Here is a 20,293-nt window from a genome sequence, read left to right on the forward strand (position 1 = left end):
AGGTTACCGGCCAAAAGCCCACTGTCAGGCCAACTGACTGTCATGGAGCAAACACAGCTTTTCCAAGCGCTGAAACTAGCCATGGTTGTCAGAACACAAATTAGACAAACACCGATCATTGCAATTACTGTTACATTTAGAGGTAGAGCAGAGACAAACCATGAAAAATACCTTTGAAATACAAAACTGACATAATAAACAGTGTTCATATGTAACTATGCAAACAAACAAACAAACAAAAAATGCAGACATAACCTAAAAACATAACTGCAAAGTAAATGGTCACTATACTAACACTATTTTTCACCATGGAATGGAAAATACAGCTTCTGGGTGGTAGTGATGACTGCACAAGCAATTATCTCTGTGAAGCACATTGCAATCTTTCCTACAACGTGCTGCAGAATTCACATCAACAAAAGTGACAAGGAGATCAGATTTAGGAGTCTGCAAATCATTTACACATTTCTGAGTACTAAATGTCTTTTCACATTTCTTGCTATATATTGCATTCTATATAGTCAAAGATTCCTAGGGTGGAATCAGACAGACACTATATAGTACCAAGCTTTGATCAGGTGGTGAACTGTATAATGCTACTTTTAACTATTCATCTAGAGGCAGGGTAAATAAAGGAATAAAGAAATAAAAACACAAAGAAGGCTTATTGCAGGAGTCAGCACAATTTCCTTACGTGTCTAAGGAAGCCATAAAAGGGTCATATGAATCACAAGCACCCATTACATACACATCACGAGACCAGCAGGGCTTTTGGGTTAACTATTAATCTGCAGAACAAAATGAGCCAAGCTACACACTAGGCAGGGTGCAGTTTGGTTAGAAACCTCCACAAGGATGAGAATGTATACCATCCACACAGCCCTTGATCATCATCTGATCTGAAACACAGTGAAAGGGTTTGTTTTAAAGATTTTTTTTCAGTGAATCACCACATTTCCCCAGGAGCTGAAACAGGGAAACTACTATGAACTAAAAAAAGATGTATAAACACTGCAAAACTGCACGCGCACACACCCATGAGCCCATGCACATTCATATGTCTCAGTGTATTTACATAAGGAGACCTTTTTTTTTTTTTTTTAAACAAAGAAAACACATGGTGCAATGGTGGAGTTTCCTCATAGACAGGTCATAACAGAAGTTATATGAGCCACAGCTGGCCACAACACAGGCCTGGGTGATAGACCCCACTAAGGAGGACATGTTCAAGGAGAATCTCCCTAAGCCTTATTTTTGAGCCTTGAGGTGCTGGAAAAAGCCAGGGCTGGCCAAGGTCTTGAGAAAAGAATGGCATTATTCGCTGGGACAGCAGTCACAGCAACTTAATCCCTCCACGGAGAACAAGAGACCAAATAACACTTCCCCAAGTTCCAAAGTGTGCGTACTGAACTATGAAACTGCACAGTCTTAGTGGGAGAAGAAATGGCTAGACTGTTTGGGTCCTACTGATACAGATGAATAACTGCACCTAGACCAACGTAAAACCTCTGTATCAGCTGGGTCTTAGAAAATGACACAAAAAGCACCTGAGAGAACACCTACACAAGCAGGGCAGATAAGAGTATCACAGCTGGCGGTAAAACTAGAAAACATTAACCTCTGTCAATTACAAACGGAGGCAGTATGTAGTGGTAAGACCAAATACCTTGCAATTTCAAGGTTCCAAGTTTAAATCAGTTTGGACTATAGTGCTGCAGAGTAACATTTAAACTGAACTGATATTGTAACAATTATGTTGCTGTATAAAGGAGTAAATTTTAAGTAGCTTAGAAAAAGAAACCTAACACTGTAAGTTGCCTTATTCAAATACATAACCTAAATGGCATTTTTAGGTAAAATCTGCTAATTTATAAACCATTATAAGGAAGACCAACCTGGGGCATAGCCCTCTTTCACATCATGCTGAATGTTTAACATCATAGTTCCAACAACTCTCTGTACAGAAACATAAAAAGAAGCATACACTTTCATATTAAGAACTTCTCCAAGGTAAAATATTACAGATAAAAACATAATGAAAAAACCTTGTACACACCTATACATCTGAGGGAGGATTCACGGAGGAACCAAAGACAAAAACCCTGTATGGATGCTTTGAACAATTAACGTATTATCAAATTCAGATTAAGTAAAACATAGAACAAGCACAGATGTGTTAAACGTATAAGCACACTGACTAAATTAAATAAAGCGTATTGTATGTCCAAATGGGCTATATGGGCCTGTCGGGGGAAAACAAAGCATGGCAGGAGAGAATCCCACACTCCCCAGCTGGGGCCAGGACCAGAGGGGCCCAACCACCCTTTCCTGCAGCTGGATTTCAATGCAAATGGACCAAGTCAATGGCTCCAGCTGTCCCATCAATAGGGTGCTGCTATCAAAGGCCTGGGTAATTGTGATTCAGGCAAAGACACACCCCACAGGCCATCATAAGGAATATTTTTTTTTAAAAACCCTGGGAAATGGGTGGAAAGGCAGCACCAAGAAGACAAAAGGAAAATTAACACAAACTTCCCATGTTACATTCACCAGCAACACCAGCTTTTGAATTTAGTAGCTGCAAAATCATGTTGAAGCCAGAGGTCCTCTGATGATCTACTGCAGCCATGGCCAGCACCCACCCCAGACCGAACAGCACTACAAACCACCAGCATAAGTCAGTGTGTAGACCACATTCACACATTCCCAATCCTGTAGTCAAAGCCCCTAATGAAATATTTCACTGCTCTCAATTTTTAGGCATTTTCTTAAACTCCAGATACAAATCATTACCTGAATTTCACACATTTGTAGACTTGTGACATAAGTAATCATATATACATCCTGACTCCCGTAGTAACACTTGTCTGCAATCAGAACATTTGTGTATTTCAATTTTAAGAAAATTCTTATGAGCTTTCAACTGAATGAGAAATCAAAACAGAACTGGACATATATGTTTTTCATGCAGCGTTTCTACTTACTTGTGGAGGTCCTAAATGGTGATAACAAAACGGGGGGGGGGGGGGCATTTTTGGGAGTGATGGTACAATAAACATCTCTTCTGAAGATGTTTCATAGGTCTGGAACAGCAGTTAATGTATCCTCTATCACTGGTTAAAAACAGCAGCAATTTCATAGCACCTAGGTAATAAATACCATGCCATAGGCCAAATCGGTTCCTGGAGAAGGGGGGGAAATCACATTACTTATTCAGAAGCTCCCGAAGTTGACCATACCTCCATAGAAGAGGTATTTGACAAGAAATAACCAGTATTTTTAGCAAGTGTACTCAAGCTCATCAATTCAACATAGTCACACCAAGACAAATTATAAGGTGAAAAAAAATTGACAGAAGGTCCTCAGGGGGTATCAATGAATGAATACACTGAATGTGAAATGCGTACCGGAACTCTTGCAATCTGAAGACGCTTAGAAAAGTAAAGCTTGGCTTCTTGCAACCAATCGAAAACCAAACTGCTCTCTCTGAATCTTCCCCCACCCCCATTTTCTGAGACAGCTGACCTGGGTTACCCAAGCTGCCACTTCCCCTCCCCCTCACACATAGACACCCCAGTGTTTTTGTACTTCAGTGTATATGACCCAAACAGGCATAAGGGAAACAGATCATACATGCTCTTGCATTAGCAGACAAGTTTGATGGGACTGTTGTCTCATGTGGTTACCCAGAGTCAGATGTTCCTGCTTTGAATCGTGTCTAAAAAAGCTGCCTTAAAAGTAACCGGACGGCAGAAGGGCTGAACCATCTCTCTTGATGTATGGGAGGTCATGGGTGGGGCTAGGAGAGACACACATACACATGATGACATACCAAAGCCCCTCTGTGGTTGATGGACAGCAGCTGTTTTCTTTTCAGGTGGTAAGGGGGAAGGGTGAATTTTTAATGGAGCTTAAATGGTGCTCTGCAGCCCAGGGAGACTGCACGAGGCAGTAATTATAAAACTGTCCACTGCTGAAAAATGGGGGGGGATAAATGCAATCCTCCACTACACACCAACACAGTAGCAAACATCAGGGAAATAAAACCTGCACACAGCCAGGCACATGGCCAGAATGTGACAGTGTCTGGTGTCTCCCATCCCCCTGCACAGGCTGGGGCCCCTGCAGACACATGCCACATCATTTTCTTGTTTTCCCTCTGCTTGTGTGGACAGTGTCAACGTGGGGCCACTGTATCTAGCTAAACCCCAAAATAAATGGCACATATTTGCTGCCACTGGAAAAAATATCACATACAGACCAATGTTGAAACACATTCAGTTTGTTTCCGTCTCTGCGGTGAAAAGCTCCACTCATTTGTTACAAGACAAATCATCCAACTTTCTGTTCATAGAGAAAGAGCAAATGAACAAGGTGGCCAAACTGAACAGCTTGCAAGGCTTGTTCCTTGTGGTCGATGTTGAACTCAGTTTGCATTGAGTGCAACCAGCTCATGGTCAACAAAGTCCTACTTTCAACTGCTGGGATGTGTATACCCCCTACAGCTCACTGCACACCGCACTACTGAGAGAGGATGTTGTTGAAACACAGAACCGAACTAAACAAGCAGAAAAAAAACCTTTTTTTCCCCACCAAAACCCTGAGAAGCAGCCAAGTGGTGATGGTGTTAGAAATGCATGCGGGTACCTTCTGAACAGTGCTTCCCTGCAGTCACCGTACAGGTAACTGCAATGGCACGAGACCCCAGAGCAACTGTCGCAGTCCCGTGAAGGCCCTTTGTTGTTCTCTCTGCAGCTCACATTTCTGACCGCTGTGTTTCAGGTGTCCTGTTACACAGCACACCAGGAGGTTTCAGCAGGGAGACAGAGGAATTGCATCTAAATGTGACCCAGCTTGGACCTTTAACTGGGGCCTCAGATAGGGGATTTTGGACAGGGACAAAAGTCCTAGTATGTATCCCAACCCCCTCTGAAACAAGGCCTCTGACTGGCCCCTTCCAAAGAACTCCTGGAACGAAGCAGCAGTAACTGGGCTCCTGACCCCCCAACCCCCAGAGAGCATCATTTCCTGTCTCCAGCATAGGTCACAGAGCAATGCCTCCTTCAGAGTTCCATTACAACCCACATAACAAAGAACATTCAGACAACTCTTAGCGATAAACCTACAAAACCATCTAGTACCACATTTAATCCACTTTCCAGTCCAGCACCATTCTGCTCTTGTACCCAAGAACCTGCCACTGAAACCATCTGCTTTCTAGAGAGCAAATTACTGATCCAAGACCACAAAAATTACACATCCTTCTTGCTCATTATGATTTCCAAACAAACTAATAGATTATAAAGACTTGAATTAATTTAAATACTCATTTAAATGTGACACTCACATAAAAAGATGTGACTTAAGTCCCACACCAATGCCAACTCGAAAAAACAATAACACCACTTCGTTTTCACCTCTTATACGTCATAGGGTCTTGGAGCCTGGAAGTCTGATAAACTGAAATACGAGCAGAACAAATTACTATTAAACTCCAGTATTTACAGGCAAAAACTAATGGAAAGTAATTTTACACTAATTTTCAAATGCCATACACGCACTGGATTTTTTCTGCAATTTCCAACATCACCCTTGCTTAGCATTATTTTTTAAAAACAGGATGTGACACAAAATTAAAACCAGGAAGAATATAAACTACAAAAAGAACAGATGTGGAATTCTGCAAACCAAGAAAAATTTGCATTTTCTGCTTTGTTTGCAGCTAATTTCACTAAAATTAAACAGAAAAATCATCCAAAAAAAATTAAAAACATCACCCAGCAATAATGCATATATTTTCTTCCTTCAGTGATTCTGTGTACCCTTGCTTCTTAAAACACTTCTCTGACATGTGTCAAACATGTTGTTTGTCATGGTTTGGAAATCCATTGCTTCAAAACAAAGACAGTACCATATATGTTCACCTCAGTCAATGATGACGCTTTCTAAGGCTTGAGAAAAGCCAGGCAAGATGACAGTTTTCCTTTTTCTGACATGGGTGGGAATCCCCTGGTGCACAAGCAATGTTTAAAAATAATGCAATCTCTACAATGCATCAATAACAGAATGAATCTAAATACTATAGTAATATAATAAGTCAATTCTAAAAATTTCAACAATATGCACCACTACATCACTATAAAACAGGCAACCGGCATACTTCCATATTACGTATGAATACCCCAGTATTTTGCACAACTGAAGCGACTTCTCACCTTAGTAAACTAATGCATTGCCACCACTACTACACCAAAATGAGACGGACTAAAAAAAAAAAAAGATTACCATTTCTCCAATCATGTGCCAAAACAAGGCCATGATTCTGCCAGCAGATTCTCCAAATACCATAATAAACAACACAATTCCACGATGCTATATCAAATTCCAAGAAATAAAATGTAACCTCCTTGGCCCCCGTGTGAAACATAGACATGTCATAGTGGGAAATTACAGACTTCCTTCTCTTTGCTCTCAAAATAACATGATACATATCATACTTTAATTCTTGACACACAAAACTATGCCAAGTAACCCAGTATGAAAACGATGCTGATCGTGAGCAATAATAAATTCTGATGAAGGCAGAATACCTTATTATAATATTAACACCGGGATTACCTTGGTTTGGACGGTTACAAGCTGCACACCATCTTGAGTACCAGAAGGCAAGGAGGGCTCTGAGCACTGACAGCACTATGCATGTTTAGGCTTATAAAGATTTAGTAATGCAGAGTCACACGACGGCTGGTCCCCCACAAAATAAACTAGTACAACTAAACTGAGTAAATAGGATGGCTTTTCTGTACCAGTTTAGTTTAGTACATCACTCACTGAGGCCTGCCTGAGCGGCCCGAGGCGAGGGATCAAGAGAATCGTAAGGAAGTCGGAGACAAACAAAATCAGTAAGCCTCCTCTTGTCAGTTGTCTTGGCTTGGTGATAAAACCATGTGCATGTTCGCACATCGTTCACATAATTTAAAGAAAGGTCGTCTTACCGGCTCCAGGCAGCACTACACTGTATCCGCTCCACTACTCCAGCCAAACGCGGCCGCTGCCATGTGAGGCCTCGCCCTCGAGTGGACACGCGCCCAGGAACATGCGAGCAACGACGGCGCCCGTCTCCCGCTCGCCCGCGATCCGCCGTTCGAGTATCCCACACGGAAAAAAACGCCGTTCAGCACTCCCAACCTTGCACTCGAAGGTACTTAATTGCTCCCCGTTGTTGCGAGAGTTCCGTCGGCGTATCTTGAAGGTCTCCGTGCGCTGCAGACTCGTTTTATTTTGATGTTGTTTTTCCGCTTATTTTCTCGTCAACCTCAGCCTCGCGACTCGCTAACCGTCTCGGGGCGGTCTCTGACGTCGACCGCGCTACTGACGGAAAGGGAAGGAGGCGCTTTGAAATGCGAACAGCTATTGGTTGTTGAATGTAGGCGGTTTCGACAATATTCGAGCACGAAACGGCGACCATTCCGGATCTATCCGAGGCCACCGCGCACGGTGCCGTAAAGCGATTTGTAAGATCCAACATGGACTCCTATGTAGTTCAGTTTACTAGAGCTCACCGAATCTCCATTAGACACTCAGAGGAGCACGCAAAGGAAATGGAGAACGTTCTAGGATTTCGGATAGGTCAGATGGGAGGGTAGACCTCCCTGTGCAGAGCTGTTAACTGTCTAGTCGTGTTGTTTTGGTTTACCCGCTCTTGTACCGCCCCTAAGCGATTCGTCCTTCCTCCTTGTCATGCATTTTTAACAAGACCTTACGTCATTTTAATATTTATTTCTATTCTTTTCTCGCAGTAGTATGTGTTTTTGAAAAAGAAAAAGAGCAAGTTTCTGTATGAGAGATAGTAGATTGTATTGTATATCTGACATAATGATAATTTGGTTTTGCAAACACCAGAAATCTGCTGCTCCCTGAGAATATGGGGAATTGGACTAAAGGCTTAAATACTTAATTGATTTGAATAATCTATGCACATACATGATTTCAAGAGAAACAAAACTCATATTTGCATAAACATGGATGGTAGTAATCTTAATAATAGACAGACAATAGATCTTAATAATATACCTGAACAATAGGCTAAAATTCAACACACAGTTAAGTGCTAAATAATAAAGATGAGCCTTATTATTTTGCATTGGCTGATTAACAGTATAATTTGTAATGTGCTAACGTCAAACTCCTGGCAGTATGGAGTGACAGATAGACTAGAGAGAATAACCCTTGAGAACAGCACTGCCTGGTGGCAAAATATGTAATTTAGAAACGTGTGCGACGTGATTTATTTTCGTAATCCTCCTTTTATTAAATTACAACTTCGATTATAGATCAGACACGTTGAGCTGTATTTGAAAAGGAGGACGTAAAATAAATTGCACAGCCATAAATAGCATTCATTTCAATACGAAGTGTTACTTCCGACCATTTTTTATTGTTTCAAAGATCCCATAAAGTTTCAAAAACCATAATTTGAAATTGATTTTATTTTTCAGATTTTCTGATAATAATGTCACTAAAGCAATTTTAAGTAGATGTAACATGTACAGAAGTCTTTGTTCAGCTTCTTTGAACCTGTTTTCCCATGAAACTATTCAACGTGTATTCTGGTTATGTCCCCTGGTTAAAAAAAATAATAAACTCTTTGGAATGAACTGAGTAACTGTGTAATCTTATATTTAAAAAGAGGCAAACTGATATTATTTACTTCTAAAGAAATTATGCGATGATAAACGTAATGCCATTGAAAATAAAGCTATCTTGTGTAATTGGCTTTATATGATATTTGTACGTACATACACAAAATAAAATGGTCAGGGAAGACTCCTACCTCTGGAAATTTTAAATTAAATGCAAAGGCCCGGCACGTGCAACAAATTTAAAACTGTAAATCAGGGAAAAAAAAAAAGTCGACTCATCCTTACAGTTTAACCTTTTTTTCATAATGTGTGTTTTTGTTGTATATGCACCGCTGATGCTGTTCCTTTCACTTTTTTTGAGATGGTTGTGGAATGCTATATGTTCTCGTGTTTATATCGATATTGCTGTTTTTGTTGCTTACGTTTAAAAAAAGTTTTCTTTGGTTTCTGCCATTAATGATGACGTCATATAAAGCCAATCGCGTCCGTTCCATTCTGATGGTTTAATATAAATTTAGATGTTTGTTTCAAATATGGCTTAAATTTAAATATAATGAACGGTGGCACATTTATAATGCTGATTTGTGCAGTTCTTTTCATTTATTTACGCGCTCTGAAGGTGAAAGGTCAGCTCGCGACAAGGGGCGGGGTTTTCGCAGCGGCGCAATAACAGTTCGGCTTGACGTCGCGTTTTCCTTGTTCTCGCGACCCGTCAGACGTTGTGTCGGTGTCGCGGGGAGGCAGCGTCTCCCCTCCAGTCGGAACATGGCGGCGTTAGCGGCACTTCTGCAGCTGAGCCGTGGCTCTCGGCGGCCCGCCTGGAGCCTCCTTTTCTGTCCCGCGGACAGATCCGGCCGCGTGCTCCGTGTGACCGGGTCGCGCGCGAGGGACTGCTGCGCGCACTCCGGCCCCAGTGCGTGGGTTACGGAGTGCGCGCGCGGCTTTGACAGCGCAGCAGGACAGGTACGACTACCACCACACAGCACAGCCCCTTCTCAGTTATGTACTCCCGACTTACGACACGGGCACGGTTCGGACATGAATCTGACCGTAAGTTGAAAGTCGCGTTCAGTAATTTAAGTCTGCTCAGTCAGAAAATGACACGGTGGGTGTGGAGTCTCTCCGGCGGTACGGTCACGGTGTGTGATACACTGGACAGGACACCACTCCATCGCAGGGTAGTTACACTACCTTCCCTTCTACACACACTCGGAGTCACTAACCAACCCGAAACATGAAACCCACAAAAACACGGGAGAACATGCTCCTTAGTGTGAAGCTACTTACAGCGATTGGGTATTTTCTACTGTATCAATTCCGCTGAAATCCCTACTACGGCACGAGGCAGATTCGAACCCGGGACCTTTGAATTCAGAGGCAAATGGCTCTAACTGCTGCGCCACCTGCTGCCGAGCCTGCTGTACGCCACCAGAAAGTGGAGGAAAACGTGCCATTTTAGGGGGTGGGGTTGTACTTGTTCATGTTTTCATAAACTGAGCTGTGAGTAACCCGAGGAGCCAGTGTATCATGTGCCTGTTCAATCAGTTGTCCTTTATTGCCATCGCTGTATGATTCAGTCGCAGACTGAGTGATACACAGTAACATTGAGTGTCCACGGGTTCGCTGTAACAAGTGACTTGAGTGTACAGTAAAGTTTACTACAGGAGTACACCTTTAGATCTTCTGTGTTGTGCACTGCAGCACCTTCTACATGGGACACTGAGCGCCAGAATTCTGGGTGTCAGAGGGATCCTGACTGACAAACAGCTGATCCAGAACCCGGTGGGACTGTGGAAGATCCTGGGTGAGCCTCTGAACACGTGTGTGTGACACCATCCCGTGACTAACTATAGCGTACACCCAAGAAGTTTACATGTGTGCCTCTATAGTAACTTCACTGCCTTGCTTATTTACCTGGAGTGACATGGTGGTGCAGCAGGTAACACCTGCAGGGTTTGAAAGATTTCCCTGTTTGCAACCCAAAGACATGTGCAGAAGAAGCCTGTGTTAAACCACTGTAAGTCACTCTTACTATGAAAATCACGAGTCACATTGGACTAGGTGGCACTTAAGCTTGCACTTCAACCCTTGCTGTTTATCCTGCACTTTTCTCCAGAGTGACTTACGATGTAAGGTGTGTACATTAAGCTGCTGAACGTACTAATTTATAAAGCAGGGTAGATTTTACTGTATGAGTTCGTGGTGAGTAGTGTGATGATGGGTACTGCAGTAAGACCAGGGATTTGAAGGTGCCAACTCTCACTACTAGACCCCATGCTGCCCCCAGGGAGTTACACACCTATCAATACTGTATATCCATGACACTTGGATGCTTTATTTTGCAAGTAATGAGCTCTTCACTCTTTAGGCTCCACAGACTTCTTCAGCACTTCCCAGTGTAGGCGAGATGGAAAAAAGAGCAGTGGCAGTAAAGGAAAATCACCAGAGGAAGATGAAGGTAGATCTGAACCTCATTCCAGGCTGGAAAAATGTCTTTAATTTTTTTTTTTTTTTTTTTTTTTTTTAATAAAAAAGTCAGCATCACATTCTCCCTTTATTTGATGGTCTCCATGGTAACAGACGCTTCTTCGTTCTGGAACGGTTAGAATGACCCGGACTTGGGTGCGTCAGAGACAAATTGTAAACACTTTTGAAGTGAGTTGAAGTAAGGCGCGTTACACATAAATTCTTGAAAATGGATGAGAAATGAATTGTTGCATTTGAAATGTGTAATAAACATTATTTTCAAAGTCTTTTATCAACAATACTTCTGGAAGCATAAGTCAAGTGTGTCGGAGCTCAGCGTTCACAAATGCCTCTGCTTTTCAGAGGAGAAGAAGCGGCGCGAGCGGGAGGAGCAGATGTACCGCGAGCGCCTACGCGTGCTCTTCATCATCGCCCTCATCATGAGCGTGCTCAACACCATCAACTCGAGCGGAGGAAACATCTCTTGGAATGACTTTGTCAACGAGATGCTGGCCAAGGGGGAGGTGATGCACGTGCAGGTGGTCCCTGAAAGCGACATTGTCGAGATCTACCTGCACCCCGGAGCGGTCATCTTCGGGAGACCTGTGAGTCCCATGTACACACCTTTTTACTGGTCTCCCTCAGCTCGCGGTGTATATTGTTCAGACTTTGAGGTTCTGCGCCCTGTGCGGTGACCTGGGCTCCTTCTGTCCGCAGCGGCTCGCCCTCATGTACCGCATGCAGGTAGCAAACATTGATAAGTTCGAGGAGAAGCTCCGAGCAGCTGAGGATGAGCTCAACATCGACACCAAGGATAGGATCCCTGTGCTTTACAAACGCACTGGTTTCTTTGGCAAGTGAGTGTTGTCCTTCACTGGCTGTGGCTTTGAATCAAGCTCAGCCTGTATGGAGTCGGTATGTTTCCCCCCCGGTTCATGTGGGTGTCGTCTGTGTGCTCTGGTTTCCTCCCACAGTCCCAGGCCGTGTGTTTTGGCTGAAACATAAATCATCAAGCAGCGTGTATGTGAGTGTGTGGCTTCCTTGTGATGGACTTCTTCTGTCCTCCCACCCTATACCTCCAGGATAGGCTGCAGACCACCAAGTGATTGCGGATGATGTATGAATATTCAGTGCACAGCTCAGGGACAGAGTCCAGTAGTAGGGCCCCTTGTGGAATTTGAATAGTCATTGCAGTTCCAGTGTTAAAGTGATTTTTGTTATTAACAAAATTTATTATTTTTGCTGTTATTAACCATCTCAACATATTATTTGTTGCAGCGCCCTCTATGCTCTGGGCATGGCAGCTATCGGGGTGGCCATCCTCTGGTACATCTTCCGTCTGGCTGGGATGGGCGGCAGGGAGGGCGGCTTCAGTGCCTTTGTGAGTATGTTTGCGGTTCGTTGTCCCCGACAACCCCGCTGGGGGTAGAGCCTCCCCATTCACACCCTTGTGTCTCTGACTCTGCCAGAACCAGCTGAAAATGGCACGCTTCACCATTGTAGATGGCAAGTCTGGGAAAGGGGTGAGCTTCCGAGACGTGGCGGGTATGCATGAGGCCAAGATGGAGGTAAAGGAGTTTGTGGACTACCTGAAGGTACGGGCTCGGCGTCGTGGGTTCGGCAGCAGTGGTCGGGTGGAGGCTGGTCCCGTTGACCGCACAGTACCGCTCTTCTGTCCTGGCAGAACCCAAACCGGTACCTCCAGCTGGGGGCCAAAGTGCCAAAGGGTTGCCTCCTGCTCGGGCCCCCCGGCTGTGGCAAGACCCTCCTGGCTAAGGCTGTTGCCACAGAGGCTCAGGTGCCCTTCCTGGCCATGGCAGGGTCAGAGTTCGTGGAGGTCATCGGGGGTAAGGTTCCGCTTCTCATCATCCCCGTTGCCGTGCTGTTGACTGGGGGTCCTGAAGGTAGCGTCGCGCCTCTTTCCCCCAGGGCTGGGGGCAGCCCGAGTGCGAAGTTTGTTCAAGGAGGCTCGAGCACGAGCTCCGTGCATCGTCTACATCGATGAGATCGACGCTGTGGGGAAGAAGCGCTCCACAAACATCTCGGGCTTCTCCAACACCGAGGAGGAACAGACCCTCAACCAGCTCCTGGTGGAGATGGATGGTGGGTGGAGGTCCTGACTCATTCAGATGTCAAAATAGACCCTTTATGAACCCCTCCTCTCACACGACTCGATTAAATGGGTCTTGCAGGGAAACTCCTTGATTTCTGCATTCACATTTATTCACTTAACAGATGCTTTTCTCCAAAGCGACTTCCAATGGATACTATGTAGTGTTACCAGCCCACACTCCTTATTCACCGTGGTGACTTACACTGCTAGATACACTACTTACAATGGGTCACTCATCCATACATCAGTGAAACACACCCTCTCTGTGTCACTCACACACTATGGGGACCTGAAGAGCATGTCTTTGGACTGTGGGAGGAAACCCACACAGACACGGGGAGAGCATGCAAACTCCACACAGAGTGAGTGCGGATCGAACCCACGTCCTCTCATACCACCCAGGCGCTGTGAGACAGCAGCGCTACTTGCTGTGCCACCGTGCCGCCCTTGCCTGCCTATTTATAATAAGATAATCAGGTTTTAAACTTCGTCCCTGTAGTTTTGGGTTTGAGGCTTTTTTCCCTTGGAAGAGGGGCTACAACAAATGATGGTTATAATCATATTTAAGGAGTGACAGACGGGATTATGTGAATTCCTGCAGGGATGGGGACTACGGATCATGTCATCGTCTTGGCCTCCACCAACCGGGCCGATATTCTGGATAATGCTCTCATGAGGCCTGGGAGGCTGGATAGACATATCTTCATCGACCTGCCCACTCTGCAGGTAAATTCCTCTGACAGTACTGGTCAAAAGTTTGGGTGCACCTGGGCTACACCTGTAGGGGTGCAGACTGGAGAGAAAAGTGAGCGAAGCGATACACAGGTGTCCTATGTGTAACTGCTGCAAAAGAGCTTGCAGGACATGGAGGCTCATTTCCTCATCAGACTTATTTCCCAAATGTCACATAAAAACAGTCCAACTGGCATGCAACCCCTCTCCCCTCCCATTTTCCTTCTCAACGTAGGAAAGGAAGGAGATCTTCGAGCAGCACTTGAAGATCCTGAAGCTGACACAGCCTGCAGACTTCTACTCTCTGCGTCTGGCAGAGCTCACACCAGGCTTCAGCGGTGAGAGCTCACACACCTAGAATATATTGCTCCCCAGCCTCATTTTCCATTTACTTTGGCAACTCTCATCCTGTGGATGCATCCTCAGTGACGCAGTGGTTGGATCTGATGCCTTGTAGTTGAATGGTGTGTCATCAAATGCCACCTGTTATTGTAGTACCATTTGATTATGGTGCTTACCGTGAATTGATACAATCAAAAATGATCATGCTGTGTAAATGGGTAAATCAGTGTAGCCTTGTAAATCACCTTGGAGAAAGGTGTCAGATAGTTGGAGTGTCTCAGTAAGTACATTCGCACAGCCCACGTGTCTGTTTACTCTCTGCGGTGAACACGTGCTCCTCTGTCCTCACTGCTGTGTGTGTGGTGTCCTCAGGAGCCGACATCGCCAACATCTGCAATGAGGCAGCGCTCCATGCAGCCAGAGAGGGATACAAGTCTATCGACACCTTCAGCTTTGAGTACGCTGTGGAAAGGGTCATTGCAGGTATTGCTGCCCAACACCCTGTTTCCACAGTGATGGGCTCCTCTTGGAGACTACACATGCTGCAGAGCCAGCAGGTGGTCTGTGTTGTGTGTTTCTGCAGGCAGTGTGAAGAAAAGCAAGATCTTGTCCAAAGAGGAGCAGAGGGTGGTGGCCTTCCATGAGTCTGGCCATGCTCTGGTGGGATGGCTGCTAGAGCACACAGAGGCAGTCATGAAGGTAGCTGCTCCTTCTTGGAAAGCACTGTTTTCACTAGTCAATGAGATGCCAAGTCAGGGTCTTAGAATGTGCTGGATTCCTTTTGATCATGAATACTTTAACAATAATGAACGCGCATAGTGGTGCCAAAGTGGCTTAGTGTACAAACCTCATATTGTAAGTGGCTTTGGAGGAAAGTGTCAGATAACTGTAAATACTTAAGGTAAAACCAGGTTGCATTTGAACTTCAGGAAACCTGCAGGACGTCTGTCCTCGAACAGTGTAAACACAGTAATCTAAAGAGGGGCATGTAAAAGAGCCAGGGTGTCTGTCTGTCTGTCTGTCTGTCTGTCCGTCCGTCCCATGTTAGAATTAGCATGACCCAGAAAGGCTTCAGCTGTCTATGTGCTTCAGGTGTCCATTGCGCCCCGCACGAACGCCGCCCTCGGATTTGCTCAGATCCTGCCGCGGGACCAGTACCTCTTCACCAAGGAGCAGTTGTTTGAGAGGATGTGCATGGCCCTTGGGGGACGGGCTGCAGAGGCTATCACCTTCAACAAGGTGACCACAGGTATAGCACGCTCGCTCGGTCTGGGAGGCCCCATCTCTGAGCAGTAGAGGTCGCTGTAGACCCTTCCCACCAACCATCATGTGTTCCAGGAAGAGATAGGACAAACAAGCTGGTGTCCAGCTTCTATACTTAATGTGAATAATTAAAACTCTGCACTGTTAATATATGTATGTTATAAAAATACATGTGTTGAGGGTATCACCATCACACTTTGTACCTAATGCTGCTGTCTTTTTGACTTACATATTGGTCAAAAATAGGTATTAATATTGGTATAAATACAGGTGGTCCCCAATTTGCGATGGCGTTACTTTCCCCGAAACCCATCATAAGTCGAAAATGCATTTAATACACCTAATACACACCTCTGTGTGACAGACTGAGGAGATGTGGATCGCCATTGCTGTCGCTGCCCAGCATCGTGAGAGGCTATCGCTCCGCATATAGCCCAGGAAAAAAAAAAAACAATCAGAATTCAAAATTTCAAGTACCGTTTCTACTGAATGTCTGTTGCCAGTTCACCATCGTAAAGTAAAAAAAAAAAAAAATCGCAAGTCGAACCATCACAAATCGGGGATCACCTGTAACAGTAATGTAATGGCCGTAATCATTAAGTGCTCAATGAACGAGAGAAATGCAGTGCAGCACATTACTTATGTGTGCAAAGCTACTTGACCAATAAAGTTCCCATCCCTCTCTCATCAGTGGAAACTCATCTGTTTGCTCATATGTGGTTAACGGTCCCTTACTCTGAGTGTACCTGAACTCAGGATGTTGTCGTTGTTCCTGCAGGCGCCCAGGATGACCTGCGCAAGGTAACGCGTGTCGCCTACTCCATGGTGAAGCAGTATGGTATGGTGGACAGCGTGGGCCAGGTGTCCTTCCCTGAGACGGTGGAAGAGGGCGCCATCGGACGCAGGCCTTTCAGCCAGGGCCTGCAGCACCAAATGGACCATGTGGGTGACTAGTTGGGGGTCGTGTGACCTTTCAGTACCAACAATAATGGGTGCAAGCTTGGAGATTAATAACCTCTGTTTGCAGAAAATAGAATCTGACAATTTTGGGAACAGCTACTCAGCTTGAGCTCTTTTGACATGTGTTGTGGTGTCTCAGGAGGCCAAGATGCTCATTTCCCGAGCGTACCGGCAGACCGAGAAACTGCTGCTGGATAACAGAGACAAGCTGATAGGGGTGAGAGCTTTGGTGGCTTCCTGTAGCTTCACTGCTTTCTTGCCATACAGTAGAAGTACTCCTCAGGGACTGTTCTACCTGTGGAGTACATCTCACCTTTTGTTTTTTCCCCGCTCTCTCCCTGAATGTCTTATCTCTATAACCTCCAGCTTGCCAATGCGTTGCTGGAGCATGAGGTGGTGAACTATGATGACATCGAGGCACTTCTGGGGCCCCCGCCACATGGACCCAAGAAACTAATTGCCCCCCAGAGCTGGATCGAGGCAGAGAGGGACAAGCAGGACACGGAGGAGGACGAGCCCCGCAAACCCAAGAGACGCCCCCGCAAGGAAGAGGATGAGGAGCTTACCCTGGGACCTGCATGAGCTTCTGTATCCCCACACCTTCATGCACTAACTGGGGGTGTGTGGACAAGCATATGAGCTGGAATCTGAAGTGCTTTGTGGGGGGCATCCTGTGCCCTGTCCTCTCTCAGGACCTCCATCTGTCTGTGGTGTTGTATGGAGCCTGATGACCCAGCCAGGGTAGAACTTCTGTTAAAACGCTTCTGATAAGCCCACTCCTACTAGAGTATTTAAGTTAAACCAATCAACACTGGAGAGAAATTTCAGTAAAAGGTGATGCCGGCAGAAAATTTTAAGTTAAATGAATCTACAGCTTGCACTACATGCCAGCAGCCAGCACAAACCTCGGAGACCATATGCATGGGTCATGGGTACAGATGGAGCTGTCCGTGTGTGTATGCACTTTAGCAGCTTGGAGGGGGAAAGTAAAGATCTGAGAAGTGGCATTTGCATCACTTTAACCCCCACAGGGACGATGGGAGTATTAGAGGTGTCTTGTACCTGTTTAGCCTAATTCGCAGTAGGCAGATTTCAGATTCACATTCATTGACCTCTGCTGTTGGGAAGCTAAAGCAGACAGGACTGGGACAACAGTTCATAACTCATTCTGTTACATTTACACTTAGTCCTTATCAGTCAGAGTTTGATAATACAGTGTCTACAGTTTATTTGCCAGTTAGGTTTATAATCTTATTGGTCACTGATACTCAGGAACTCCAGGCATGACCTGGAAACATTTTGGAAATGAGTTGAATTAAGGTGGCCTCATAGTTTTGGGGGGGGGCCTTTGCTGCTGTTTACCTACCGGGTGTGTAAACAGTCCATGTTTGCTCTGATAAAGAATTTTTAGAAAAAATAATTTAAACTGGACAATGTTCATATCTTTAATTTATAACCGTTTGTAACTTGTGGAACCAGCCTATATCAAAAGCATACTTAGAGCAAAAATTAATCATTTTAATAAGGAAAAGTGGTTTATATAGTCTGTCTTGTCATGCAGAATGCTGACCATTGTAATGCAATATACAAAAAAAGCTGCATAACTAAATTTCCATTGTACTAAAACTTGAAAAAGTACACACAACTGAACATTCTATAAAACAAAAAGGCAAAAGTGTTAATTTAATGAAGGTTCTCATCGTGGACTCCCTAAACACCTTCTCTGGTTTATAGACCCCACTTGTGTTGCTCATAAAATATTATTTTACTGTTGAATTTAATATTTTTTCCTATTTGTGTGTTAATATAGGCAATAATGGATACAAATTAGGGCTGAATTTGCATTCTCAACAGTCCTGATGAGCAACCAGCTTCATCTGGGCCCTGGAATTGTGCTGTGAGTAATTTCACTGCTAATGAAACAGTTGTCCACCAGTTGCCCTAAACCTGTCTTTCTCTATAACTCATACCTCACATCTCTCCTCAAACCCAAATACAGGCATCCCTCAAATTACAAACGCTATCTGAAATTTTGGTACAACGGCTCTTTCATACCCAATTTTCAATTTATGGAAGAAAAAACTGATGAATGATGAACTGATCCAACGCGTGTCCAAAAAAGTCATACAAATGAAGCGGGCATGCAATAATGTACTATAGTCAGCAAGGCTGCAATTAGATCTCTGCATCTGTTGGCGTTAAAAATGGGAGTGTTGCTTTAAGAGAGCGTGGCATCATGCAAAGTGTATGGAATTCCACGAGAGTGACTAACAGCAACATTGGGTGTGTTAATTGAATGATTGCAGAGACACCAGAGGACAGCAGAGCAATTAGCAGGAAACATTTAGCTGATTTTGGGTATGCATGTGTGTTTTGGTAGCAGTATGCAGTTTTAGAAAGTTGTTCACAATCAACATGCTGTGCTCATTGGGTCCTTGTTTAGTTTATTGCTCAATGTGTGAATAACTGATAAATTAAAAAGAACAATGTGAATTACCCCGGAGCAATAATTCGAGTGCTGTAGTTTTCGGGGAGACAGGAAATTGCTCTGAATTTTCTGAGCACGGTCTGGAAGACAGCAGTTTGTATTGTTTTCTGAGATGTACGTCACTTTGAGGAAAAGCATCTGCTAAATAAACGCAAATGTGTTTTATATTGTACTGAAACTATGGGGCAGAAGTGTTTTACGGTGTTGTATTGATATTCATTTCAAATACTGAGAAATGGTGTGACGGAGCAGGTCTGTCTCAGTTCGGGATGAGGACAAATCATTCATTGTAGTTACAGTAACAGTGAGTGTACACACTGAGTTGGTTATATTCTTTATATCATGTACAAACACACAACATACATGCTCAACTCTCCATGGTGTGTCTGTTATGCATGTCATATTTGTTTCCCTACATCACATGCCAAACAGTAATGTTTTGGACGTGGCAAAAAAACCTCAGTAAGGTTTTAGGTGACCTTAAATAGGGCCTGTTTTTGAGGTGGCTCGTACCCAGGAAAATGGAAAAACTAATTATTAGGGAAGTTTGTCTTTGTATTTTATGAAAATTAGAAGGGGTCATGTAAGGAAAAAATTAAATTCATTGTAATTCGACATCTCTACATGTGCTGAATTCCTGCCTCTATCATTGATACCCTTTTCATTTTGGTGCAAATGGTTCAGTCCTTCCTAAAACAAATGGAGGTTATTTAAAGGTCTCTCTTTGTGCTTTAGAGGAAAGAGGTTTAGATATGTATGGTGTGTGCTACTGCTGATGGGCTAACGAGCCATGGCCATTACACACACTACCATTATTTACACCAATATTAATACTTATGAGTGATACGCAAGTGAAAAAGGGAGCAGCACTACATACAAATCAGTGTGATAGTGATACCCTCGACACATAGAGGTGGTCCCTGACTTACGATGGAGTTACGTTCCGTGAAACCCAGTGTAAGTCCAAAATACTTTTAATACACACCCCTGCGTGACAGACGGGGAAATGTGGATAGACAGAGTATCATACTGCATAGCGCTTGTCTGGGAAAAAAAATCAAAATTCAAAGTACCGTTTCTACAGTCCATCGTAAACTCACCCTCATAAAGTCGAAAAATCGTAAGTCAAACCATCGTAAATTGGGGACCACCTCTATATTACTTTGGGATATACTATCTTACCAGTGTAGAGCCTTAAGTATTGTGGACTTTTGTAAATACTGTATGTACTTCTTCCTCACCTTTTTGGCACTTTAAAACCACCTTTGGCACTAAAAAGGTTTCTTG

General features: G+C 44.1%; 2 protein-coding genes across 4 annotated transcripts in view; one reads left to right on the top strand and one right to left on the bottom strand.

The window, feature by feature from the left end:
- The window catches only part of ankrd11 (ankyrin repeat domain 11), an 84,741-nt gene extending 77,403 nt beyond the window's left edge, over positions 1-7,338 (bottom strand). For all 3 annotated transcript variants that reach the window (XM_018752588.2, XM_029256400.1, XM_029256401.1), the window contains exon 1: positions 6,996-7,338. The gene's annotated coding sequence lies outside the window, so the exon portion shown is untranslated. The remainder of the gene's footprint in view (positions 1-6,995) is intronic.
- Positions 7,339-9,296: 1,958 nt separating this feature from the next.
- On the top strand, positions 9,297-17,432 carry spg7 (SPG7 matrix AAA peptidase subunit, paraplegin). Its single transcript, XM_018752466.2, has 17 exons — positions 9,297-9,605; positions 10,344-10,446; positions 11,011-11,100; positions 11,472-11,713; positions 11,826-11,965; positions 12,387-12,489; positions 12,578-12,703; positions 12,793-12,955; positions 13,038-13,211; positions 13,823-13,947; positions 14,189-14,291; positions 14,668-14,778; positions 14,879-14,994; positions 15,388-15,544; positions 16,337-16,500; positions 16,658-16,735; positions 16,885-17,432. The coding sequence occupies exons 1-17, from the start codon at positions 9,408-9,410 to the stop codon at positions 17,098-17,100; spliced, it is 2,409 nt and encodes an 802-aa protein (XP_018607982.2). The 5' UTR covers positions 9,297-9,407; the 3' UTR covers positions 17,101-17,432.
- The last annotated feature ends 2,861 nt before the right edge of the window (positions 17,433-20,293 follow it).

This window comes from Scleropages formosus, chromosome 11 (assembly GCF_900964775.1).
Source record: "Scleropages formosus chromosome 11, fSclFor1.1, whole genome shotgun sequence".
NCBI classification, from domain to species: domain Eukaryota; kingdom Metazoa; phylum Chordata; class Actinopteri; order Osteoglossiformes; family Osteoglossidae; genus Scleropages; species Scleropages formosus.

Coding starts and splice junctions, on each gene's coding strand:
- spg7 (XM_018752466.2), top strand. CDS start 9,408: ATGGCGGCGTTAGCGGCACTTCTGCAGCTGAGCCGTGGCTCTCGGCGG. Junction 11,966..12,386: donor CGCACTGGTTTCTTTGGCAA/GTGAGTGTTGTC, acceptor TATTTGTTGCAG/CGCCCTCTATGCTCTGGGCA. Junction 13,948..14,188: donor TCGACCTGCCCACTCTGCAG/GTAAATTCCTCT, acceptor TTCTCAACGTAG/GAAAGGAAGGAGATCTTCGA.